At 54.7% G+C, this 24,599-nt stretch overlaps 10 protein-coding genes across 10 annotated transcripts; 4 read left to right on the top strand and 6 right to left on the bottom strand.

Moving 5' to 3' along the window:
- Nucleotides 1–240: 240 nt before the first annotated feature.
- set2 (SET and WW domain protein) lies at nucleotides 241–3,083 on the top strand (the record flags this gene model as incomplete). The annotated part of the gene is made up of 3 exons (XM_057200222.1): nucleotides 241–658; nucleotides 746–2,343; nucleotides 2,394–3,083. The coding sequence occupies 3 exons, from the start codon at nucleotides 241–243 to the stop codon at nucleotides 3,081–3,083; spliced, it is 2,706 nt and encodes a 901-aa protein (XP_057050923.1).
- An 825-nt stretch (nucleotides 3,084–3,908) lies between these two features.
- On the bottom strand, nucleotides 3,909–4,808 carry N7474_008811 (translation initiation factor 6; the record flags this gene model as incomplete). The annotated part of the gene is made up of 2 exons (XM_057200221.1): nucleotides 3,909–4,266; nucleotides 4,594–4,808. The coding sequence occupies 2 exons, from the start codon at nucleotides 4,806–4,808 to the stop codon at nucleotides 3,909–3,911; spliced, it is 573 nt and encodes a 190-aa protein (XP_057050922.1).
- Nucleotides 4,809–5,527: 719 nt separating this feature from the next.
- Nucleotides 5,528–6,265, bottom strand: N7474_008810 (uncharacterized protein; the record flags this gene model as incomplete). The annotated part of the gene is made up of 1 exon (XM_057200220.1): nucleotides 5,528–6,265. The coding sequence occupies one exon, from the start codon at nucleotides 6,263–6,265 to the stop codon at nucleotides 5,528–5,530; it is 738 nt and encodes a 245-aa protein (XP_057050921.1).
- A 181-nt stretch (nucleotides 6,266–6,446) lies between these two features.
- N7474_008809 (uncharacterized protein) lies at nucleotides 6,447–7,793 on the bottom strand (the record flags this gene model as incomplete). Its single annotated transcript, XM_057200219.1, has 1 exon — nucleotides 6,447–7,793. The coding sequence occupies one exon, from the start codon at nucleotides 7,791–7,793 to the stop codon at nucleotides 6,447–6,449; it is 1,347 nt and encodes a 448-aa protein (XP_057050920.1).
- A 1,805-nt stretch (nucleotides 7,794–9,598) lies between these two features.
- Nucleotides 9,599–10,753, bottom strand: N7474_008808 (uncharacterized protein; the record flags this gene model as incomplete). Its single annotated transcript, XM_057200218.1, has 1 exon — nucleotides 9,599–10,753. One exon carries the CDS (start codon nucleotides 10,751–10,753, stop codon nucleotides 9,599–9,601), a length of 1,155 nt encoding a protein of 384 aa, XP_057050919.1.
- A 1,339-nt stretch (nucleotides 10,754–12,092) lies between these two features.
- Nucleotides 12,093–13,635, top strand: N7474_008807 (putative UV excision repair protein (RadW); the record flags this gene model as incomplete). Its single annotated transcript, XM_057200217.1, has 7 exons — nucleotides 12,093–12,110; nucleotides 12,174–12,221; nucleotides 12,292–12,367; nucleotides 12,439–12,518; nucleotides 12,573–12,908; nucleotides 12,974–13,468; nucleotides 13,519–13,635. 7 exons carry the CDS (start codon nucleotides 12,093–12,095, stop codon nucleotides 13,633–13,635), a joined length of 1,170 nt encoding a protein of 389 aa, XP_057050918.1.
- Nucleotides 13,636–14,628: 993 nt separating this feature from the next.
- On the bottom strand, nucleotides 14,629–16,503 carry smp3 (glycosylphosphatidylinositol-alpha 1,2 mannosyltransferase smp3; the record flags this gene model as incomplete). The annotated part of the gene is made up of 3 exons (XM_057200216.1): nucleotides 14,629–15,580; nucleotides 15,639–15,766; nucleotides 15,835–16,503. The coding sequence occupies 3 exons, from the start codon at nucleotides 16,501–16,503 to the stop codon at nucleotides 14,629–14,631; spliced, it is 1,749 nt and encodes a 582-aa protein (XP_057050917.1).
- Nucleotides 16,504–17,261: 758 nt separating this feature from the next.
- skpA (SCF ubiquitin ligase subunit skpA) lies at nucleotides 17,262–17,996 on the top strand (the record flags this gene model as incomplete). Its single annotated transcript, XM_057200215.1, has 5 exons — nucleotides 17,262–17,310; nucleotides 17,374–17,459; nucleotides 17,515–17,682; nucleotides 17,754–17,923; nucleotides 17,990–17,996. The coding sequence occupies 5 exons, from the start codon at nucleotides 17,262–17,264 to the stop codon at nucleotides 17,994–17,996; spliced, it is 480 nt and encodes a 159-aa protein (XP_057050916.1).
- Nucleotides 17,997–18,858: 862 nt separating this feature from the next.
- On the bottom strand, nucleotides 18,859–19,370 carry N7474_008804 (60S ribosomal eL39 domain-containing protein; the record flags this gene model as incomplete). The annotated part of the gene is made up of 3 exons (XM_057200214.1): nucleotides 18,859–18,907; nucleotides 19,106–19,206; nucleotides 19,263–19,370. 3 exons carry the CDS (start codon nucleotides 19,368–19,370, stop codon nucleotides 18,859–18,861), a joined length of 258 nt encoding a protein of 85 aa, XP_057050915.1.
- An 858-nt stretch (nucleotides 19,371–20,228) lies between these two features.
- On the top strand, nucleotides 20,229–24,254 carry mdr1 (ABC multidrug transporter Mdr1; the record flags this gene model as incomplete). Its single annotated transcript, XM_057200213.1, has 1 exon — nucleotides 20,229–24,254. The coding sequence occupies one exon, from the start codon at nucleotides 20,229–20,231 to the stop codon at nucleotides 24,252–24,254; it is 4,026 nt and encodes a 1,341-aa protein (XP_057050914.1).
- Nucleotides 24,255–24,599: the final 345 nt, after the last annotated feature.

The raw sequence follows: 24,599 nt of genomic DNA, 5'->3' as shown, positions 1-24,599 counted from the left end.
TAGTCCCCCGGGCGGTGAGGGCGGTAAAAGGCCGACCGATCCAAAGATGCAATCCAGATCAGCTGTTGTTTCTCCCCTTGATTGCACACATACACACACACTCTCTCTCTCGTCTCCTAGTTTCTTCTTTCCCGCTCTTTCTTTCCCTTTATTCCTCTTTTGGTCATTCCCTCACACCTTCTCTTCCCATCGTCCTCTCCCTCCCCCTGCGCGGTCTCGCGCGATCGCGCAGTCCGCGTTATGTCGGCCGTTGACAACGCGGACTCCCAGGGCCCCAACTCCGGGGCCGCTGAGATGGCCTCGCCAAAGGGGAGATCTCCCTCTGTAGGCAATGGCTTGCCCGCCAAGTCCCGCAGTCACTCTCCGCTCAAGAAAGAAACATCCACCGAGGCGGACCCGAACAACATGGAGGTCCCGAAACTCGAAGAGAAAGTCGGCGGCGACATTATCCTCAAGCAGGAGCCCGGCCAACCCCCGAAGCTCACGCGCAGAGAATCCCAGCGAGTCGTCTCACGGCCCCCGCAGTTGTGGGCACATCTGCCTGACAGCACCAGCGACGCGCTGGCCACCTTTGAACAGATCGAGACATGCTGGTATGCGAACAAGTACATGGGCTATACGGAACATGCGATGGAATGTGATTGTGCGGAAGAGTGGGGTGAGTGAACCCCCTTTTGTCGTCTGGTGTCTCCCGCTCCTCGCGAGACATCGGAACCCCGCGAACATGGTGGCTAACCATCGCCAGAGCCGGAACTCGGCCAAAATCTAGCCTGCGGCGAGGACTCGGACTGCATCAACCGCGCCACCAAGATCGAGTGTGTGGGCGACTGCGGCTGTGGAGCCAACTGCAAAAACCAACGATTCCAGAAGAAACAATACGCCCAAGTGTCCGTCATCAAGACCGAGAAGAAGGGATTTGGGTTGCGTGCAGAGACAAATTTGGAGCCACACCAACTGATCTTCGAGTATGTCGGCGAGGTCGTGGGCGAGGCGCAATTCCGCCGGCGCATGAGGCACTATGATGAGGAGGGCATCAAGCATTTCTACTTCATGTCCCTGAACAAAGGCGAGTTTGTCGACGCTACGAAACGAGGCAATCTCGGCCGTTTCTGCAACCACTCGTGCAATCCCAACTGCTATGTCGACAAGTGGGTGGTTGGAGAGAAGCTGCGCATGGGCATTTTCGCCGAGCGCGCCGTGCAGCCTGGTGAGGAATTGGTGTTCAACTACAACGTCGACCGCTACGGCGCGGATCCTCAACCCTGCTACTGTGGCGAGCCGAACTGCACGGGATTTATTGGCGGTCGCACTCAGACGGAGCGCGCGACCAAGCTGTCGAATGCCACGATCGAGGCTTTGGGTATCGAGGATGCAGAGGCTTGGGACACGGTCGTTGCACGACGCCCGAAGAAAAAGAAGACGGAAGAAGACGACGAAGAATACGTGGACAGCGTGCAGGCCAAGTCTCTGGACGAGAATGGCGTGACCAAGGTGATGGCAGCTCTCATGCAGTGCCAGGAGAAGTGGATTGCGGTCAAACTGCTGGGCCGAATCCAGCGCTGCGAGGACGAGCGGGTCCGGAACCGAGTTGTCAAGATGCACGGCTACCAAATCTTGAACTCGCAGCTCAGCATGTGGAAGGAGGACCAGAATGTGGTTTTGCAGGTCCTGGACATTTTGGACAAGTTCCCCCGACTCACGCGAAACAAGATCATCGACTCGAAGATCGAGACGACCATCCAGCCACTGACAACCTGCGGCGACGAACGCGTGGAAAAAAGGGCCGTTGGGCTGTTGGCAAGCTGGGCGAATCTGGAGGTTGGATATCGCATTCCGCGCATGAAGCGAGGGGAGCAAATCAAACAAGCCGTCAACCAGTTCGAGCGCCGCGAGTCGGGGCGTGAAGAACGCCAACGGACTGCCACGCGGTCCCCATCACCCTCATACGAGACTTCCAATCGACCAAAACAGTCACGGAGGGAGCGAAACCAGCATCACAACCGGCCTCGGCAGAACCGCCGTCCACGTCCTTTGCCCGAGGGATGGTACACAGCTGAGGATGAGAAGGGCCGGACCTACTACTACTCGGCCACAGGCGATACAACCTGGAAAAGACCAACGGAGCCTCCGGCCCCGCCGCCCCAGAAGCTCAGGAACATGGCTCTGCAGAGCATCATTGACGGGATCATCAACTCGCAAGAAAAGACGCCATCGGAGAAGAAAACCGAGAGTCCGGCAACACCACAACCAGCCGCAGAAACCCCGGAGAAAAAGAAAAAGAAAGATCCGGATTGGTGGAAGAGTCTTTCTCTGGACAAGCAGAAGAAGCTCTACGAGAACACAGTATGCTGCCCCATTATGAGAGATATAATAACCAAACTAACAACGCCCAGCTTCACCCCTACATCAAGCACGTCGTCGACCAGTACAAGCATAAGATCCCCAAGGATCACCTGAAGCGGTTCGCGAAGGAGACAGCCAAGAAGTTGGTCGAGGGCGACTACAAGAAGAACCGGGTGACCGATCCAACACGGATCAGTGAGAAACACCAGCAAACCGTCAAGAACTACTGCAAGAGCTTCTTCGACAAGGCAGCCGCCAAACACAAGGAGCGCGAGAAGCGCAAGGCCCGGAAAGCGGGACAGACGGGCACCGACGGTCCTGCTGACGAAGACACGAAGATGATGTCCGACGATGAGGCCGACGCACCCGCTGCGGAGCCTTCGCCGATGGATGATGACGATGACGATACTGCCTCGGCGCCTCTAAAGCGCAAGCGACACGACGATGCTGCATCCCCGGAGAACGATGAGGAGGACGGTGATGGTGGTAGCTCCCCGTCGAAACGACAAAAATCCATTCCTCCCACGCCGCCCCCGCCTCCGCCACCTCCTCCCGAGGGCGATGGTGATGGTGATGGTGATGGTGATGTCGATGGAGACGGTGAAGACGACAGCAGTCCCGCGAACGCAGATGACCGGACCCCGTCTACAGGGACAGGGACGGGGACGGGGACAGGATGCGGCATCATGGAGCACGAGATGAAGCCCTCTTCGCAGATTGGCATTGAAGGGAGGGTATGACAGCCTGTCTTTGATAGGCATTGTTCCACCAGCATTTTCTTTTAGTTTGGGTCGTTTGGCTGGAATATCGAAACCAAAATGCTTTCTTCCTATGGCATTTCCATCCACGCAGCGAGCGAGCAAGCAAGCGAGACGAGACGAGACAAGACGAGACAAAAAGAGGCGCGGGCGATGATTACTTGATTCTTGAAAATTTCCCTTCTTCTTCTTCTTCCCTGTTCTTATTCACATCTCTTTTTTTGACATTTGATTTGATGCTTGCTCTCGAAATACCCCCGTCATAGTTGATCGCAATGCAGGAATTTGCTCGCTTGGAAGTTGTTCTTGTTCTGTTCTCTCTCTCTCTCTCTCTCTCTCTCTCTCTCTCTCTCTCTCGATCTCTCTCTGTAAATATACAGTGCCTAGTACGCGGTAACGGTGAGAACGAAGGTGTGTTGTAGTTATAGCTCGCTTCCATGTCCCGGAGAGGGAATGGAGGATTCGCATTAAGTACCGTACCATAACTATATCCAGAACCGATTCAAGTAAAGAAAAACATCTACACCCCGTGACTACAGTAACAACAGCCAGCAGACAGAGTAGAGTCATCATCAATCGTTCATTGCATCTATGTCTTCCTATCGAATTGAAAATCCAATCAACATAACATCACGACACCATGCACACAGAACATGACATAACGGCATAAACATGATCCCCCGAGCCTTATCAGGAAGAGAGCAAGCAAACAATAAACGAGTAACTAACCCCCGACATAAAACAAAACCCCCGGCGCTCTTCTCATCCACCGGCAGCGCATCTCGTAAAAAAGAAAGAAGAAAGGATCTAATAGAAACTCTCCACAATGCTCTCCTTATTAACACCCGCCCCAGCACCACCGGGCGCCATCTCGCCCAGCCGGAAAACACTCTCGATCACACTCAGCTCCGTGGCCGTGGTATCCAGACCCGTAATAGCCAGCCAGTCGTTGACGACCATGCCCGCGCCGACGACGGATGATCCGCGATTGACACTGCCGGCCACGAGGGGCACTTGCAGGAGCGAGGACAGCTCGTCCTGGTCGCGGATGGAGGTCTTGGGGTGCACGATGCCGCCTTGGTTCGAGAGGGCCATGTAGGAGCCGGTCAGGACGTTGTCGGCGACTGTTTGGCGGAAGACTTCGACGCCTAGCACGTCGGCGAGACTAATTTCTTATAGTTAGTATTGACTGGAACAACCAGGGACCAGGGGTGGTGGTGGGGGGTGTATTACATCTCCTCGGTCTCCCGCTCCAGATCGGGATGCACCAGCGCAACATGGTCATTACAGCAAATCACATTCCCCAGCGCCGACAGCCGCTCTTCTATCCGTTGGATCTTGACGCTGTCCGGGAGGGTGTTGCGCAGATGCTGCAGTTCCTGGTCGGTTGTGGTCGTTGGTACGAGGAGGCCATTTTTGTTTCTATTCTCCCCTCGGAGAGGGGCGTTGATCAGTATATTGGTATCCAACGTCGGAGTGTAGAAGGACTCACCCCACGGCTAACCGTCCCACGAGACGGGTCCCGGCGATAGTAGCGTGGCAGATGGGAATGACATCCTGGAGTTCGGCTTCAAAGACGCTGTAGAAGTTCTCCGAGGCGCCGACCGCGACGATGGCGTAGGAGTTTGTCAGGAGGGAGAAGACGCCGACTCTAATTGCGAGTTTTGGTGTTAGTGCGTTTTCATTTCCCCTCACATGGCCCGCCATATGGATTGTTGGGTTGCGGGTGAGAATGACGGTCACACTCACTCGTTGGAGTTCTCGAATTGAGCGCGCACAGCCATGCTGGGGGGATCTTCGGGGGTCGGGACTGGGTTGATGGTGGGTGTAGACGGAGGAAGCGGAGAAGAGGACGAGGCAGAAGCGAAGCGGGGATGATGCAGGTGGTGGTGGTGGTGTTGATTGAGGAGGGAAGCGAGAATGACGAGCGAACCGAACCTCCGGAATGGAGGAGAGAATTTCAGGTATGGATGGCCGAGAGCAGCAGCAGCAGAGGCAGAGGAATTAAATATGAAGACTGGATGAAGAAGCGACAGAAAAGAATCAAAAGCTCGGGCCAATCAGAGCGAGGCACGGCCACTGCCCCCGCGGGTGGAGCCGCTAGGCCGAAAGCGGCAGGGGAGTCATGCTGGTGGTGATTGACTCATGTAGATACCATTACTAAGGATGACTGGAATGACTAGTGAGGATCCTATAGTCGAACAGAAAGGCAGTTCCTATCACGAACGAATAAACACGAGACACCCACTCGGGGCCGAAGAACGCCGGAAAAACACAAGGCGGATCAATCAACGCCATCGCTCAAACATGAGATAGAGTACAACAGTGGTGGTGGTGGTGGTAGTAGTAGCAGTAGTAGTAGTAGTAGTAGCAGCAGTAGTGGTTGTAGTAGTAGTACAGGAGTAGTTAGTGGTGGTACATGCCATCTAATACCGACGCGATCCAGGAGGCGGCGGAGGTGGCGGGGGAGGATGTTGTTGATGTCCATGAGGCGGAGGGAAATACAGCGATGGTGGCTGCGGCGGTCCTGGGGGGGCGAGATAGTTGGGCAGTGGCAGCCGCTGGAAGTTGGAGCCCGGTGGCGGCGGAAGCTGTGGCGGACCACCATTGATAGTAAACGGATCAGGAAGACCCAGCTGGCCCCGTGCAGGCAGGAGACGGCGCGGCTGCTGGGTCGGGGTCGGACGGGGAAGAATAAACGATCGAGGATCGGTCGGCCCGTGGCCGCCTATCATCGGTGGAGGCGGTGGCACGGAAGACGGCTGGGGGAGCAGGGTTCGGTGGGGAGGCTGCGGGATCACGCTCGAATCGTGGATATGGGGGAGCTGCGTGTGGGCCGGCTCGGACAGGGCGGCATCGGCGAGGGCGGACAGCGCTGGGGGGAATGGGTCCGACGCTTGCTCGATGGAGGTCGCCGCCCAAAACAAACTCTCCAAGGCTTGCTGGGCCTTGGTGCCGGGAGAATCCCCCAACTCTTTCATTTGCGGGTTGAGATCTTGGCCCAGGCGGGCCCGCTGCAGGAAGTCCTCCCAGCCGTCCTTGCCGCGGAGGTAGGCGGCGGCCCCTTCAGGGTCTCGGATATACTGAGACACATACCCGCGCTCAATCTCTCGGGTGGCAGTTGGGGCAATGCGGAAGAGGTATCGTTTCTCCTCGGCTTCCATGTCGGAGTCGTTCGGCTGGAGGGTGTTAGTGATGGCGAACCAGGACGGAAACAAAAATGCTCACCTCGGTATGCTCGTCGTCCTCGGCGGCTCGGCGGCCCTCGACCAACATCATGTAGCTGCCTTGGGCGGCATGCAGCATCTCGTCTTTGATCTCTCCGAGTTGGGCCTGGACAGGTCATTAGCAAAGCGGTTTGGTCAGAATGGCACTAAAACATACTTGGTATCGGGTCTCTTTTTCGTTCTTGACGCCCTCGTAAACTCTTTGCAGCGACTCCACTCGGAACTTGTACTCATTCTCCAGTCTCTGGATGGCCTTGCGCTCGTATTCCGCAAGCTCCCGTTGTACTTGCAAAAACTCCGGGGTGTCCTCGTGGATACTGGGGTCTCTCGCCAACTTGTGCATGTGGTGTTCGGCCAGAAAGCTCAGCGCGACCTGTTGCGCCTGTCCCACCTTCTTAAACAGAGCAGCCAGTTCATGCTGCCGCTCTTTCAATGGCTGGGATAGCGGGATGGGCGATGGACTCCGATATCGAATGGCTGCACCATCCCAGATCTCGTCCTCAATCTTCCTGCCGCCGCCTCGGCGCATAAGGGTCGCGCTGCCTCGACCACGGCCGCGTCCTCGACCACCTCCACGCTTCACCACGACTGTCGATTGCACAAGGCCTGCAGCTCCTCCTCCGCGCCCTCCTCCCCGCCCGCGGCTTCCTCCGCGGCTTCCTCTACCACGGCCACGACCGCGCCCGCGCCCCCGACCTCGGCCTCCACGACCCCGTCGCGCACGAGCTGCACGAGCAGCGCCTGCGGAGATGTATGGTTGTTCCACAGGAGCAGGGGTCGCCTCTTCCGCAGGTGACGATTCAGTCTGGGTCTCGGTTTCACTTCCATTCTGTAGACGAATATCTGGGGTGTCTTGTTCAATTTTTGGCTTTTTGTTGGCAACATCCGAGTTGGCGACTGACTCGGCGCCGTAATCTTCGTCTTTCATTTCCGTCGACTTCCGCTTACGCGCGAGACGCGGAGAAAATACACCACGTGGAGGCATTTGTTCTGGTTCAGCGGACGCTTGACTGTCAGGAGCTGGCGTGTGGGAGGCTGTCTCCCGGGACACGGGTTGATCGACCATAGCCTCGTCATCAGCGGCTTGCGACGAACGACGAGAGTGATCCGCATCAAAGCTCCGGGGCGATTTGTGCATACGAGGATGCGCATCATCATCGTACATCTCCTCTTTGAATGAAGGTTCCGCGAATGATTCATCTAGGTCCATGTCCGCATCCGCGGACTTGGTAGGAGATGACTGTTCCTGGGACGATTCACCAGGGCCCTTGTTTCGGGCCGACTGTCTCGTAGTCCTCGAAGATTCAGGAATGGCCAAGACTCGCTTGGAGCGCTTGGGGCGCGGCGTCTCTGGGTTCTGAGAGCCGGCGGGAAGGCTTAGAAGTGCATTTGATGATGTATCATAATCCTGAACAGTAGGAATTGAGGCAGGGGAACTCTCCGGAAAAGCCCGAAGAGAAGGCATTTTGAACTTGATGATATGCGAGCGAACTTCAGACCTGCTCGAAGACGGTGTCTCAGGAGCAGAGGGATCTTCGAGACTCGTTCGAGTTGATCGAGGACCCCTTCTGCGAGGACCCAGGGGGCTGGGTTCTACGAGGGAAAATCAGTTTTTTCGGAACTGGAACGAGAATCAAATAAAAGAAAAGGACTTACCGGATGCGTTGCGCGAAGCTCTGGTGGCCATCGTGGGCGTGTGAGCAGGCTCGGGAGCCGCTCTATTTTTTCTTCTTCCCACCATCGCTACCGTCTGCGGAGCAAGGGATTAGTGTAAATTTGCGACCAAGTTACGATGACGCCGTGTGTGTGGTGTGGGTTTTGGGCGAATGAAGACAAAGTAAGGGAAAAAAAAAAGGCCGAAATAGGTGTTGCCCGGCAAGGCGAAAACAGGAGTAAATGAATAACGGTGGCCAAAAGAGAGAGCGTTGCGGATGATGGGGATGGGGATGGCAGTTGCAGGGGAGATGGTGGCAGGAAATACGAGAGAGGAACTTGGAGATGAGAGGAAACAAATGAAAAGGCAAAAAAAAAGTAAAAAGACAAAACGAACGAAGCAATGGACAAAGGGTAAATCACCGCGACGCCGATCTTCCGTGAATGTCACAGTCAATAATCGCGATTGCGAGGCGACAGTGAGCATCCGAGGATCATGGCAAATGGGTTGAGATGCAGAGATTGTAGACAGGGGGAGGGATGGATGGATGAAGGTATCGCGAGTAGTGAAGAAGTAACGCAGGCACGCGATAGATGAAAAGAGTGAACACGGGAGTAGAAAGAGGAATTGGGAGTCAAGGGACGTGCGCGGTAAGCCAAAACAAGTGGCCGAAACGACCGTCAGGAAGAGCGGGAGAGCGACAGCCAGACAATCACTTACCAAGGAGATAGCGAAGGGACGATGAGGGAATGTGACAGGAGTAGTCGTTGCGATGAGCAGTGGATGATGAAGTAGAGTAGAAGAAGAAGTCCGAGGAGGCCGTAGTTGGGAAAGGATCTACTCGGGGTGCAGGATTTGACTGGGTCCGGGTAGGGAAGTGGAGGCTGGACCAGGAGTAGTAGAGTAAGGAGAAGTGCAACAGAGAATACTGATGGGGATTCTGAAGGGAAAAGAAGAAAGAATTGAGAAAGAGAATGATGGGTGTGGTGGGAGAGGAAGAAGCAGAAGCAGAAGAAGAAGAGAGAAGATGCAAGGGCCGTTGCGGAAGAGAACGCCTGGTTGGTTCAGTTGGGGCGAGATCAGGACCACACCAGGACAACGACACTACCGGAGGTAGGAGAGAATCATATGGGGGAATGATAGAAGAGGTGGAAGAGAAGAGAACGGAAAGGTAATTATTCTTCAAGTTGGTGGCCGTGCTCTCCCCTGGATTGGCCCAATATAGTCGCCATCGCGTGTATTAATAGAGAGGTCGGTTTTCCCCCACACCAGTGTCTTAGATCCGTCGTCGGTCCTGGCCCGACTACTACTATCGAATTATTATTCCGTCTCAAGATTCTACTACTATTACTACACTCCCAGCGTCGTCGCAAAGGTCCCAAGTGGGTCGCTGGCGGTGACAGCGAAAGCGGACGGAGCCCAGTCCCGTTGCAGGATGATTACGACCACACATGGTACCACTACTATGTGAATGATCCCGGTCAGTCCGATCCGACAGGGGTAAACCATCTTCCATTGCCTCAACGCCCAGTCTCTGATTATTATTTACATACATATATCTGTACATGCCAACACAAATGAAAATTTGTACATAAAACGAGCGGATAACATCATCGTCAGTTCTCATCAGGGGATTCATTCAATTCGTCTCTCTTGTCGTAAAGTCCCGGCCCGGAATCCTTGCGCGCACGCATCGGGTAATCTGGCTCAGGCAATGGCGAGGGGGTTCGCATCGTCTGATCACGCAGGGAGCGAGCGGATCGCATCCGGGTCAAGGTCTGGACCGTAATCGTCTGTCCGGCAGACGGGGAGGCCCTGACCATCGTCCCGGGGGTGGGGGTTGGGGAGGGGGATGGGCTGCTGGAGCGGAATAGTGGGTGAATGTTGTCTTCTCGGTGAGTGATCGTCTCTGCGATGCTCAGGCTGCATGACGAGCCAGTGGGCGATTGAGAGCGTACTAGGCTGTCAAGCGACTGCTGGCCTAGTGGGCGGTGTTGTCGCAAGCTAGGCATACTGCGGATGCTATTGTGAGCTCGGACAAGAGGCCGTGGGTCGTAACGGCGCTCTGGCCGTGTTGGGTATGTTGGAGAGGGTTCAGGGGACGACGAGGCCGTGGAATCGGTGTCGAAGGAAGAATGTTTGGCTTCTTTGGTGTCTGGCGGACGGATCGTCTGGTCCGACTGAGAGCTTGAAGTAGACAAGCGACTTGAGGGCCGAGGAAATTTGCGCAGCGAAGACATTTTGGGCTCAAACCGGTAGTAATCAGATGCTGCTGCAGGCGGAGCTGAGATGGTACTCGATGTAGATGTTTGGAGGTATGGACGAGGCCATTGGAGGTCGGATTTGTTTTGTTGCGTGGAGGGCAACAGAAGATAGCCGCAATAGAGGCCTTGCGAGAAGATAGAGAACGTCCAGGAGACAAAGCGGGCGATAGACAAGGTTGACTTCTGGGGGGTTGTACTGCCTGATGCCATTGTTCCTGCACCGATCCCAGCAGCGAAGAGGAGATATGCCCCGGTGAGACAGAAGACTCCCATCTTCCAGCCTGCACATCGCTGGCCGGTTCGGGCATCTTTGTGGAACAGTAGGCTCATCACGACCAGGGCGACACAGCTCACGGCACTCAAGCCAACCGGAGCCAGACCCGTGGTAGTCGAATGTGAGGGCATAGACTGCAATGTCGCATAGAACATGCCATTGAGGATGGTGACGATGAACGTCGAGACCATTGAGGTCCCTGCTAGTAGATAGACCAGCATTGCTGCGAGCATGGTGGGTGTTGATAGAGAGCAGATGTAAAAAGTCAAGAGTACAGATACGGTATACTTCAAGGCATTCACGAGCGCCGACTATGCGTCCTGTAGCCAGAAGACTTAGAGAAGTCTGTGATCATTCCTTGCAGCTCCCAGCTCTGGGGGAATGTGGGCATGTATTTATGGGCCGCACGGGCATGGTTCGCGTGGGCAGCAGATGGATACATTACGGGACGGAGCGGTGCATCCCAGTAGCGTGGTAGAAAAGCAAATCAGACGGGGAAGCCGGAAGCATGTCTTCTGCAGAGAGGTCGATCTGATCCATCTACCCGGCATGGTGGTTTAGGTGTACTTGAATGGCTTCAGGCACGGGAGAAGAGGGCCTGCAGGAGGAGCGTGAGTCTATGGATCGTGAAATGGCAAAAAGTGATATATCGCAATTGGGTCGTATAGCGAACAACACAAACAATTTGGCCGCCACACTCGACCAGGATTTTATCCCGGAAAGCCAGCAGAGTGAAATTCTCATAGCTCGGTCAATCCGGCCGCTAATCAGGACTATGGATTTGATCAATCCGAAGCGTAGATCTCGGGAACTGGAAGTGGCGGATCCGCGTCTCAATAGTGCGGGCCGGGTGGATGTGACATATCGATCTGGCATGCGAACCACTCCAGTGGTTCCTGCACTTTTGTGAGATGATGTCCGATATGCTTTGCAAAGAATCATTAGCGGATCGAAACTGTAACCGGGGTCCTGGAGGCGAGTCCGTGTGCCTGAGACCCTGTCCATCGCAGCCTGTCGTAGTCTAGCGTGATCTATCATGGCCCTATCAGTCCATCCTGCAGACGAGAGCTGAGGAAATCAATCACTGTTATTGGAGGATCTGGTTAATTTGATAGAATCTGCGCTGCACCCAATGATTCCTTAACTGATTGCTCCGAATATTCTGGTCAAGTTGTTTTGTTTGCCTCGGCGCTGTTGCCATTGGAGGGACCGGAGAGGAGGGCCTTGGCTTCGGGTGGTTAATGTGGCCATCTGGTATGATCAGCTCCGCGTGTCCATCTCACTCTGCAATAATGGTTCAGATCATGGACACTTCATGAGCACCCAAGAACCAACCAGTATCCCCGCTGGTATACTACAAGGCGGTGAGGCAACTGCCACCGCCTAGCCCAGCCCGCGTTTGCTGCGGCGTCACCTTCGCCTGCGCCCCTCTCTCTTCCTCGTCTGTTTCTGCCTTCGACATCAACCGGGTCCATCATTTCTTTCTCCCTTCTTTCCTTTCCATCTCTCTGACCCTTGTCCTTTTCTTCATCCCCTCCCGTTCTAGCTGTTCTCGCTTCAAGTGGCGGCAAAATGAAGCTCACTTTCAAGGTAAGTGTGACCCCGCCACATTTGTTGTCTCCGCCGACGGCTGACTGGTCTTGTTATCAATAGGATCTGAAGCAGGAGAAGTTTGTGGTCGACGTTGAACCCTCCGAGACGGTATGTTTTCTGTCGTGGAGGCGACTCGCCGACGTCACTCCAGTGCGGGGCTCACCAGTTTTCATGACAGGTTCGCGAGGTCAAGCAGAAGATCGCCCAGGAGAAAGGGGAATATGAGGCCGACCGGATGAAGGTTATCTACTCTGGTATGTTCTCCTCGCGGCGAGATGGCCTCGTGGGTTGGATTTTGCATCTGACGCAACCTTCTCTGCTGCAGGCAAGATTCTCCAAGATGATAAGACGGTCGAGTTCTACAACATCCAAGAGAAGGACTTCTTGGTTTGCCTGCCCTCCAAGGTAGGTCTGCCCTTCAGTGTGGATTATACTAGATACTAACGGCTTTGCCACCAGCAACCCAAGGCTGGCGGCTCGTCTACTGCCTCCCCGGCACCCTCCACCCCTGCACCCAAAGTCCCTGCGTCGACACCGGCAGCCCCTCCAGCTCCTGCGCCCGCCGCCTCCACTGCTCCCGCTGCACCTGCTACTCCATCCCCCGCCACTACCGGCGCGGCGCAGCCGGCCAGCCAGGAGCCTGCCTTTGGTGATCCGTCTGCGTTGACGATGGGTTCTGCAGCGGAGGGGGCAGTGGCCCAGATGGAGGCTATGGGATTTGCCCGGAGCGATATCGACCGTGCCATGCGTGCTGCATTTTTCAACCCTGACCGTGCCATCGAATATCTTCTGACCGTGAGTCTTTGTGCTTTGAAAAAAAAAAATTCAACAAAAGTGGCCCCCGCTAATGCCAAACCTAGGGTATTCCCGAGAACGTCCAGCAGGAGCAACAGCAGCAGCAGCAGCAGCAACAGCAGCCGCAGCAAGAGCGCGCTGCTCCGTCTGCCCCTGCCCCCACGGTCCCCACATCCGGTGGTGAGGAGCCCGTCAATCTGTTCGAGGCGGCTGCTCAGGCCGGCGAAGGTGGTGGCCGTGGTGGAGCTCGGGCTCCTGGAGGCGGTGCTGGTGGTGGTGCTGCTGCTGCAGGTGGCGAAGCCCTGCCCAATCTGGACTTCCTGCGCAATAACCCCCATTTCCAGCAGCTGCGACAGCTCGTCCAGCAGCAGCCGCACATGCTGGAGCCGATCCTGCAGCAAGTGGCCGCCGGCAACCCGCAGATTGCCCAGATCATCGGACAGAACTCGGAGCAGTTTCTGCAGCTGCTGAGTGAGGAGCTGGAGGATGAGGAGGGTTCTCTGCCGCCGGGCGCGCAGGCTATCTCGGTCACGGAGGAGGAGCGCGATGCCATCGAACGAGTACGTTTTCTTTTTTTCAGTTTGCCTCCATCTCAATTAACATACTCTAGCTGTGCCGTCTGGGCTTCCCGCGTGACTCGGTCATCCAGGCCTACTTCGCCTGCGACAAGAACGAAGAGCTAGCGGCCAACTTCCTCTTCGACCAGCCGGACGAGGACGAGGACTAAACACCAAGTAAAACGCCGAACCCTGCATCTTTCCCATCTTCTCGCCTCTTATGTCTTGATGAATACCTCTCTCATACTGTCCTGTCCTGTCCGTCCATCTGTCTGAAGTTGATCATGGCAGAGTTTTCCCACTTACTCACTCGCCTCGCCTCTCCTCTCCTCTAGCTGTCCTCTCCTGGATGCAGCGCAGCACCTAGCCTGGCGTTTGAATTGCTGAGCGTGTGGACTTGACCGACTTGGCTTTTCTTTGCATCACTGGGCTTTCCCCTGTTACGCGCTTTTTCTTTCTCCGGATACGACTGTGATCATGTATTTAATGGGCAAAATGGGACTCTCTCGCTTGATTTCTGTCTTGTCGGTTTCAATTTGTAGATGGCTAGCTCGTTCTACTGTGTGCGCTTTTCCAAGCCTTATTTTATGTAGATGCATATCTACCTATTTTTCTCATCATCCGAGCTAGATCTGACTACTTAGTTATGTACCTAAGGTATGATTTGATCCGGTGGAGTGATCATGAGAATAAGAAAAATGTACGGGTCTGCTGACTGAGATAACGATGTACCCGGGAGTAACTTATTGTCGATATATATATTGGTCCAGTGACGATGTACAGTTTTGTACCTTGGCAGATGATCACAAGGGATCGCCACCATTCTTCGCGAGTCATTTGCACCTAACTGCAGACTATCGAATCCGAATTTCTCGGAACGAGTCACTGTCATGCTATTCACTCGCCCATCCTGATGAGCGCTGGTGAGGTACCTGGTATCTATCTAACTGACCATCCAATATCGAACATACCAAAAAAAAAAAAAAAAAAAAAAAAAAAAAAAAAAACATACACAAGGAGCACGGCTCAATAAAAAAGAGAAGGGATATTTCCTGAATCTGTCCCAACCCAGAAAAGAGACAGAAAAAAGCGTTTTAGGATGAGAAAAAAAAAAAGAGTAAATAACTTAATAGGTGAGGTATAGAAAGAGATGCCGGAAAGATTTAACGAGAACACACCCTCCGCACAGCCCAAACGCGCAAACCACGACGCCCGATGACTCTCTGCAACGTAGCGACGATGCCATCATCGCCAAAGTCGAGGTCATCCAGGTTCAAGTGTTTGCGGTATAGCCAGAGCGGAAGGAGCTCCAGGTTCGGGGAGCGGGGAGCAGGGGAGATAGCATATGGATCGAGGAACGTCGCCGAGGCAGGAGCGACCAGGAAGACAGAGGTAGGTTTTGAGCAGGCGGGAACGGCGTTGTCGAGACGGGTGATCATCTCCAGACCGGGGATACCCATCAGGTCATGGGTTGTGATATCGGCGGAGGCGTTGGAGGGCTTGTTACCTAGAAGCCACAGCGGCGGGGAGTAGGTCTTCCACCAGAAGACATCGACGCCGGAATGCGGGGAGGCAATGGTGTTCTCGACGATGGAGCGCATGGCCAGTTGCGTGGGCACGATCCCGCCCTGGTGGTAGACGCCCATGAGGAACCCCATGGCGGCGTTGAAGACCACCCACACGGCGAGCAGGAGCCGCGACCTGCGCAGGCGGATGCAGCTAAGGAGGAGCGGGACGCAGGGGAGAAGGAAGCGTGGTTCCTGGTGCGGGAAGAGGGATAGCAAGACCGTGGCGGAGACGGCGGACAAGGCGCGCACATTGCGCATCCAGGATGGCACGAGCGGCCAGCTGAATAGCGAGGTGACCATCACGATGTAGGCTGGGCCGAGCAGTTGGAAGAGGTTGGCGAGGAAGTGTTGGTGGCGTGGGTGGAGGCCATGAACGGCGAGATTGGATGGATCGGTGTTGTATAGGAGATTATTGAGCGGGGTGATGACGGGCGAGCGGATTATGTCAAGAAAGGAGGCTGTCGGACGGTAGAATGAGGTGTCGGTGAATATAGCTATCGACGTGAAGAGAAGTCCAAACGCGAGGAAGACTGCTAGGGAGGAGGGTCTATAGGTAAACAAGGTGAATTAGCCAGGCACCAAAAAACCATCGAACCAAAACTCACTTGCGCCGAAAATGCGGGAGCAATTGCAAGCCCGGAAACAGCAGAAAAGCCGGGAAGGTGATGCGGTTGAACACGCCCACGACGGCGATGAACGAGAGCACGGCGTAGGAAAAAAAGGACGAGTATTGCTATCAAATAAAGTCAAGGATTAGCTCCCAGCCAATCCCCTTACACACACGCGCACAGGAACACTCACCTTATTCTCAACAATGCGGCGAATCAGCACTAGTCCCCAAGCGACCAACAGCGTCTCGAGGGAGTTGGAGAAGGTGTGCGTCTGATACGTCCAGGTGACATAGGACGAGGCCACCAGGACGACGGTCGCGCGGCGATGGCGGGGCGAGGGCACCAACTCATAGACCGCCCAGTCTTCCAGCACAAAGCTTAGCAGGAACATGCCCGCGCGCAGCGCGTAGTATACCAGTCGCGCCGGTGGGTTGCCGGTGCCGATCTCGGTGTAGAACCACTGCAACAGGCTCATGGGCAGCTCGTAGATTGGCCATAGTGGGAAAATGCTGCGGATGGGGTGGTCGGAGGTAAATTCCCAGGTGAGAGAGGAGGGATACGAGAAGATGCGGCCTGTTTGGGGTGGATGTGAGCGGATGGACTGAAAGGGGGTGTGGTCTGGATGTCTGGGGCGCCTTGTTGGGGTGCTTTTTTCTTTTCGGGGGGAGGGGGAATTTTGCGCATTGCTCGTAAACATGGAAGACGAGATGGAGACGCGTCGCCATGCTGGGACAAGCAGAGAAAACGTACCTGCGAAGACCTCGGGGCCCTGGAAATGCTCATCGGGATGCAAGTAGCTGGGCGAGAGCGCGAAGTAAACACGGATCAAGAGCAGCAGCAGGTACGTTCGTCTCCACATGATTCTGAGAGAGCGACCAGGACATGCTGGAGAATTAATAATTAAAGAAGAGAGGGCATGAGCATATGTGAGTGGGAAGAGGGAAGAGAGCAAATGGAGCCTTAGGGGGAAAAAGAAAGCAAGACGCGCATTATTATTATGACGATGATATCATGCTCCGCTGAACACTGTACCGCCTATACTACCAACCACCCCCTGCATAAGGATAATTATTATGTCTGTCTCTATGCTTTAGTATTTGTATTGCGTACCGAACTAGTTGTCTATCCTATTGTTTTGGTAGATGGTGTTTTTCTATTATCGAGTTGGTTGTCGAAACCTAGTTGTGTACCTCTCAGAATATATTTATGAACGGTGTTACTTCTTCCCGAACTTCCATGGAAGCTATCGAAGAATAGTATTTCAGACTAGTTATCATTTTGCCTAATCATAATGATCCAGTCATAGTTACCTCCTTTGACTAGGCAGCATCACACCGTGGGAACTACTGACCGTTTGCGCAGAGCCTCGTCACTGACTAACAGCCTCCGCCTCTTCGTTCTGGGGGCCACCTGCTACTAACGACCGACACCTCCCTTCGACTCACCCTTCTCCTTCTCCATCCATATCGATCCCCCCCAGACTTGTCCGTCAACTATTTCAGATACTCTCTCCCCCTTTCTGCCATAACCTCACCGTCAGTCCCACCACACTTCGCCCCTCCGGCTGTCCCCTCCACAGACGCTGACCTGACCCAGTCACCTCCACATAACAGCAACATGACCTCCATCATTCTCACCAGCTCCGATGGCGTAGACCTCACGGTCGGTAAGTTGCTGATTGGACTTTACCCTCCTTGAAGGTGCCTGCACTAACCCAGACCCCCACCAGAGCGCGCCGTGGCCGAACGCTCCGTCCTGATCAAGAACATGCTCGAAGATCTCGGCGACTCCGGCGAGGCGATTCCCATCCCCAATGTCAGTTCTTTTTCTCTCTGTGTCTCCGATCAGCAGCCGCTGACGTCGTGAATAGGTCAACGAGGCCGTCCTGAAGAAGGTCATCGAGTGGTGCGACCACCACAAGAACGACCCCCCGACCGTGGGCGACGAGGACGACAACCGCCGCAAGACGACCGATATCGATGAGTGGGACCAGAAGTTCATGCAGGTCGACCAGGAGATGCTGTTTGAGATCATCTTGGTATTGTTCCCTACCTTCCTACCACCCCTCCGGTTTTGTTCGCCGTGCTAACATACTACCCCGCCCACCAGGCTGCCAACTACCTTGATATCAAGGCTCTCCTTGATGTCGGCTGCAAGACCGTCGCTAACATGATCAAGGGCAAGTCGCCCGAGGAGATCCGCAAGACCTTCAACATCCAGAACGACTTTACGCCCGAGGAGGAGGACCAGATCCGGCGCGAGAACGAGTGGGCGGAGGAGTATGTCTTTCTTTCTTGCCCTGTCATTCTTGAAGATGCCGCTGCTAACTAACTTATTCTTGCTAGTCGCTAAATCTCTCTTCTTCACCCCTCTCCTTCGCTCCACACATTTACGATTTGTGATTCCCTTGCCTGCAGTTCGAAGAAATGTTCTGATCATGTTGTGACTCGCGGGTGAAAGAGCCCGATGGCGTTAGGGTCAGCCGCTTTTTTCTCTCTCTTTTCTCGCTCTTTGTGTTTTTCATCTACCGATCGACGCTTGACTTACTGGGGAACCATTGCTCGGTATTTTCAAGGCGGATCACAGTGACAGATCACAGTGATAGTTGCTCTCTGCCCTCATGGATAAAAAAAGAAGTCCATCTGTCCCCGGCAACGAGTTCTGTCTAGCTGCATGAAGGGACGATGAAGTCATTGCTCAACCATAGTCCGTGGTGTGTCGTAGTGCAGTGTATGTAGTCGTAGAGCATAGTAGGCAACTATCTCCGTCATCCGACAGAGCTTACGAAACGAAGAAAGTAAAAAAGAAGAGAAGGAATGCAAGACAAAAGGACATTCAATTCGATTCCATCAGATTTTTTGACTTTAGGCAGAACATCATTCCTCGCCGCTCCAACACCACCATTCCACCAGCGAAGACAACATAATGCTTAACTGCATCAAGCCCAAAGATGTAGTATCAGTCGTCCATGAAGAACGAGGCAGTTGACAATAGACATCGCATCACAAGAATTTTCCCGACCGAACTTGACGTAGTTTCATCGACTAGAGCAACCAAGCCACGGAAAAAAAAAGCAGCATCACATCACATCACATCACATCGCATCGCATCACGACTTCGAGAGAATCGAATCGAAGCACATCGCAGAAACAGAGGTATCGAAACGAGCCGAGGACCGGAGGAGCGGGAATAATTCGAGTAAGAAGTTTCGAATTTAGATGTTCAGGCGGGTCTTGCGCCAGTGTCGCCGCTTAGCGTTGTATCTGTGAGAAGAAGAGGTTGTTAGTTTGGCTGTGTCTGGATGATCCGGCAATTTTTGTTCCTCGTTGGGTTCCATCTTCATTTTCATCTGCATTCCCCAACTCCTGTCTCCCTCCCCAACCAGCTAATCTGTTGTAGCCCGATCGATCCGTTCATATCCACCGCGAGGAACAGGGGTATTTTGCAGCAGGAGGATTTACCTGATGGTGTTGCCGGTGCGCAGGCGAATCCACTGGGGGATGGGCCGGTTCTGGCGCTGGGCTTTGGCAATCTTTTGCTTGGTGCGGAAGGACTTGTGGCTCTAGACGGGGTGAATTAGTATCTCGCAGGGCGTTCGATATGGTGACCAGCACGTACCGGCATCTTGAAGTATGTCGCGATGGCGAGCTGGTGGATGGGGAAGAAGTTGTCGGGAGTTCGGGTGGTTTGTGTGCGGCTGGGGCTTGGCTTCGCTTGAGCGGTCATGTGATGAGAAAATGGGTGCCTGAGGCAGGATAATTTATTCAGGCATCACTTTTATGATCCAGGCATCCGCCAGTACTAGGTATTCCCTGCCATGAGGCTCTCCCTCCCTTCATGACCCCTACGATACCGACCGGAGTCAAATATCGGTCCGCACGCTGCGAAAAAGAAACCCTCTCCCTGTCGTGCTTTTACATTACCCAAATCCGGCATAGCTCACGTCGTGTCCGTGATTAATTAATAATTAGTGCAGCCTGGCTCGGCTGCTGGCCAAACCCGGCGCTAAGCTCCCAGAGGCAAAAGGGCTGTTGAAAACTTCCATCTGGTCGCCTAACCGAAGAGTCATCGTGAATTAGGTACTAGTGGGATTACGTGTCCCGGGTGTTTCACCACGGCCGTGCTTTCATGCCGAACATGTCGCACATCCCAAGGAAGGGCGGTCCCTGGCATGCCCTTGCGCCGGAATGTGGTGTACCTACAGGTCCCTCCTCGAGGAGATATACCTACCGTAGCTACCTACGCGTCGGACTAGAGTACTAGTATCTAGAAACTACAATCCCAGGAATATAGATCGATCGGGAAGGGTTCGACCTAGTTCCACGGTCTGTGCATGCATAGTGTCCCGGAAGCTAGGCCCTCCGAATGATTGATCTCGGGTACATTTGTTCTCCGAGATTCCTGCCTGCTTATCATTAATTTGGCTGGCTGATAATCCCTGGACTCCCTTGGATCCTGTTTGTCCTGTTTCCTTCTTTTCTTTCAACTCAACTCACCTGTCGCCAAAACTAGATGGAGTAGCTCCACCCGGTGAAGAAGTGACCCGCATCCTCTTGTCGCGTCGTCGCTTATTCAACAACAAAAATGCAGCAGCCGGAGGAAGGTACTGCCTCCGTCGAGAAGGTGGTGGAGACTGTGACTGCACCAGAGTCGGAGGAGAAACCGCGCGACCAGACCCCCGACTCCGATTCGACCCTCTCGGCCAACGGCAAGGAAAAAGAACAAACCTCCAAGGCCGCCCTGACGATCGACGACGATGCGGCCTTTGCCCACCTCCCCGAACACGAAAAGGCCATCCTGAAGAAACAGCTGGATGCGCCCGTCGTGAAGATCTCATGGTTCGGCCTCTATCGCTATGCCTCACACATGGACATCCTCATCCTCGTGGTGAGCGCCATTTGCGCCATTGCGGCCGGCGCGGCCTTGCCCCTCTTCACCATTCTCTTCGGATCCCTGGCGACCAGTTTCAAGGCCATCGCGCTCAACCATACCTCCTACGAGGCCTTCTACCACGAGCTCACGAAGAATGTCTTGTACTTTGTGTATTTGGGCATTGCAGAGTTCGTCACCGTCTATATCAGCACCGTCGGCTTCATCTATACCGGCGAGCATGTCACCCAGAAGATCCGCGAGCACTACCTCGAAGCGATTCTGCGCCAGAACATTGCCTACTTTGACAAGCTGGGCGCCGGCGAGGTTACCACCCGCATCACCGCCGACACCAACCTGATCCAGGACGGCGTGTCCGAAAAGGTCGGCCTGACCCTGACCGCCGTGGCCACGTTCGTGACGGCCTTTGTGGTCGCCTACGTCAAATATGCCCCTCTGGCGGGCATCTGTACCTCGACTATTGTGGCGCTGGTGCTCATCATGGGCGGTGGTTCCCGCTTCATCATCAAGTTCAGCAAGCTCTCGCTGGAGAGCACCGGTGCCGGTGGAACGGTTGCCGAGGAGGTGATCAGTTCCATTCGGAACGCGACCGCATTTGGCACCCAGGATAAGCTCGCCAAGCAGTATGAAGCGCATCTGCAGGTCGCCGAACGGTGGGGCATGCGTCTGCAGATGGCTCTGGGCGTGATGGTGGGCGCCATGTTTGGTATCATGTTCCTCAACTACGGTTTGGGTTTCTGGATGGGCTCGCGGTTCTTGGTCGACCAGAAGGTCGACGTGGGCCAGGTCCTGACGATTCTCATGGCTATCCTCATTGGCTCCTTTAGTTTGGGAAATGTCAGTCCGAACGGACAGGCCTTTACGAGTGCGGTGGCTGCTGCGGCGAAGATCTTCAGCACGATTGACCGCGCGTCGCCGGTGGACCCGACTACGGACGAGGGCATGACTCTCGAGCATGTCGAGGGTGATATTGAGTTCCGCAACGTCAAGCACATCTATCCCTCTCGTCCGGAGGTGACTGTCATGCAGGATGTCTCGCTGTCGATCCCCGCTGGAAAGACCACGGCGCTGGTCGGACCCTCTGGTTCAGGAAAGAGCACGATAGTCGGCCTGGTCGAGCGTTTTTACCTGCCTGTTGGTGGCACGGTGTTGCTGGATGGCCATGATATTCAGGAACTGAACTTGCGTTGGCTGCGCCAGCAGGTTTCGCTTGTCAGCCAGGAGCCGGTGCTTTTCGGAACTACCATCTATCAAAACATTCGCCACGGTCTTATCGGAACTCGATTTGAGGAAGAGTCGGAGGAGAAAGTCCGAGAGCGCATCGAGGATGCGGCCAAGATGGCTAATGCCCACGAGTTCATCATGGGTCTTCCCGAAGGATATGAGACCAACGTCGGTCAGCGGGGTTTCTTGCTGTCTGGTGGCCAGAAGCAGCGTATTGCCATTGCTCGCGCGGTTGTGAGCGACCCCAAGATCTTGCTGCTGGACGAAGCCACATCAGCCCTGGATACGAAGTCAGAGGGTGTTGTCCAGGCGGCACTCGACAAGGCCGCCGAGGGTCGCACTACGATCGTAATTGCGCACCGCCTGTCCACCATCAAATCCGCGCACAACATTGTGGTCTTTGTCAACGGACAGATTGTCGAGCAGGGTACTCACGACGACTTGGTCGAGAAAGCTGGTCCCTACCACAAGCTGGTGGAGGCGCAACGCATCAACGAGGAGAAGGAGGCTGATGCGTTAGCTGAGGAGTCTTCGGACGAGGACGACGAGACCGCCATCACCAAGAGGCAGATGTCGCGCGTCAAGTCTGTCGCCAGTGGCGCGAGTGTGTTGAAAGATGAAGAGACTCTTCTCCCCGAGGAGGATTTCAGACGCACCGAGACTCGCAAGTCGGTTTCGAGTGTTATTCTCTCGAAGAGGGGCTCAGAGGCTCGCCACAATTACTCCTTGTGGACTCTGATCAAGTTTATCGCCTCTTTTAACAAGGAAGAGTGGAAGTATATGGTTGTCGGTCTCTTTTTCTCCATCCTGGCCGGCGGTGGCCAGCCCGCTCAGGCTTTCTTGTACGCCCACGCGATCAGCGCACTGTCTCTGCCCTTGACTATGTCCGCGAAGCTGCGGTCCCAAGCCGACTTTTGGTCGTTGATGTTCCTGGTTGTTGGCATTGTCCAGTTCTTTACCTTCTCGATCCACGGCATTGCCTTTGCCTTTAGCTCTGAGCGACTTATCCGCAAAGCGCGCAGCCAGGCATTCCGGACCATGCTTCGTCAGGATATCAACTTCTTCGATAAAGAGGAAAACAGCACTGGTGCCTTGACGTCTTTCCTTTCGACAGAGACGAAGCATCTATCTGGTATCAGCGGACAGACGCTCGGTACAATCCTGATGACCTCCACAACCCTCATCGCAGCGATGGTCATCTCCCTCTCCTTTGGGTGGAAACTGGCTCTGGTTTGCATTTCGGTCGTTCCCGTCCTTCTTGCCTGTGGCTTCTACCGGTTTTACATGCTCGCTGCGTTTCAGCGGCGCTCCAAGGCGGCCTATGAAGGGTCTGCCAGCTATGCCTGCGAAGCCACCTCGGCCATCCGCACTGTGGCTTCTCTCACGCGCGAGGCAGATGTTTGGGCGGTGTATCACGGCCAGCTTGAGGACCAGGCTCACTCGAGTCTTATGTCGGTCATCAAGTCGTCGACGCTGTATTCCATGTCCCAAGCGCTGGTGTTCTTCTGCGTTGCTCTGGGATTCTGGTATGGCGGTACATTGCTCGGAAAACACGAATACTCCACCTTCCAGTTCTTCGTCTGCTTCAGTGAAATTCTGTTTGGTGCGCAGTCCGCGGGGACAGTGTTCTCGTTCTCTCCGGACATGGGCAAGGCCAAGAACGCCGCCGCCGAGTTTAGGAAGTTATTCGACCGCCGCCCTGCCATCGACACCTGGTCCGACGAGGGCGAGCAGCTCGACACCGTCAACGGTGTCATCGAGTTCCGCGACGTGCACTTCCGCTACCCGACTCGGCCCGAACAACCCGTCCTGCGCGGTCTGAACCTGAGCGTCCAGCCCGGCCAATACATCGCCCTAGTCGGACCCAGCGGATGCGGCAAGAGCACAACCATTGCCCTCCTGGAGCGATTCTACGACGCCCTCTCCGGCGGCGTCTACGTCGACGGCAAGAACATCGCCGACCTCAACGTCAACTCGTACCGCAGCCACCTGTCTCTCGTCAGCCAGGAGCCAACCCTGTACCAGGGTACCATCAAGGAGAACATCCTGCTGGGCACAGACGCCGAGGATGTTCCCGAAGAAGCCCTCGTCCAGTCCTGCAAAGACGCCAACATCTACGACTTCATCATGTCTCTCCCCGACGGCTTCAACACGGTGGTTGGCAGCAAAGGCGGCATGCTTTCCGGCGGCCAGAAGCAACGCGTCGCTATCGCGCGTGCCCTCCTACGCAACCCCAAGATTCTTCTTCTGGATGAAGCTACCTCGGCTCTGGACTCGGAGTCTGAGAAGGTCGTCCAGGCTGCCTTGGATGCTGCAGCCCGTGGCCGTACCACTATTGCCGTCGCGCACAGACTCAGCACCATCCAAAAGGCTGATATTATCTATGTTTTTGACCAGGGCAAGATCGTGGAGAGCGGCACCCACCACGAGCTGCTGAAGAATAAAGGCCGGTACTACGAGCTGGTCAATCTCCAGAGTCTGGGGAAGACGCATTAATTTTTGGTTGTATTTGTTGTGTTACCAGCGGTTTCTTCCTCCCTTTCCTTTTTGTTTCTTTTTTTGGATCTAATCATCTTATACCCCTTCTCCCCCCTCTTCTCCTCTCTTTGGTTTCATACCACCAAAGAGCATCCACCCATCTCATCTCGTATATCTACGGCTTCTATTTTGACCTCACCTTACCCTCTCCATTCGATGTATGCATTAATTATATCTGTCCGCTCCTGTCCTCTTTTTCTTGCTTCTTTCCTCTCTTCCCATATTTTCCCGTCTCCTCTTGGTGTTGAATAGATCCGAGTCTATCGGGAGTGAAGGGAGTTGCTCCGGCTTGGCTTTCCTATG

The sequence above is a fragment of the Penicillium riverlandense genome (genome assembly GCF_028828495.1).
Source record: "Penicillium riverlandense strain IBT 135883 chromosome Unknown utg000007l_segment0_segment0, whole genome shotgun sequence".
NCBI classification, from domain to species: domain Eukaryota; kingdom Fungi; phylum Ascomycota; class Eurotiomycetes; order Eurotiales; family Aspergillaceae; genus Penicillium; species Penicillium riverlandense.
Note: the sequence above shows the minus strand (reverse complement) of the source record. Positions and strands in the feature narration are given on the sequence as shown.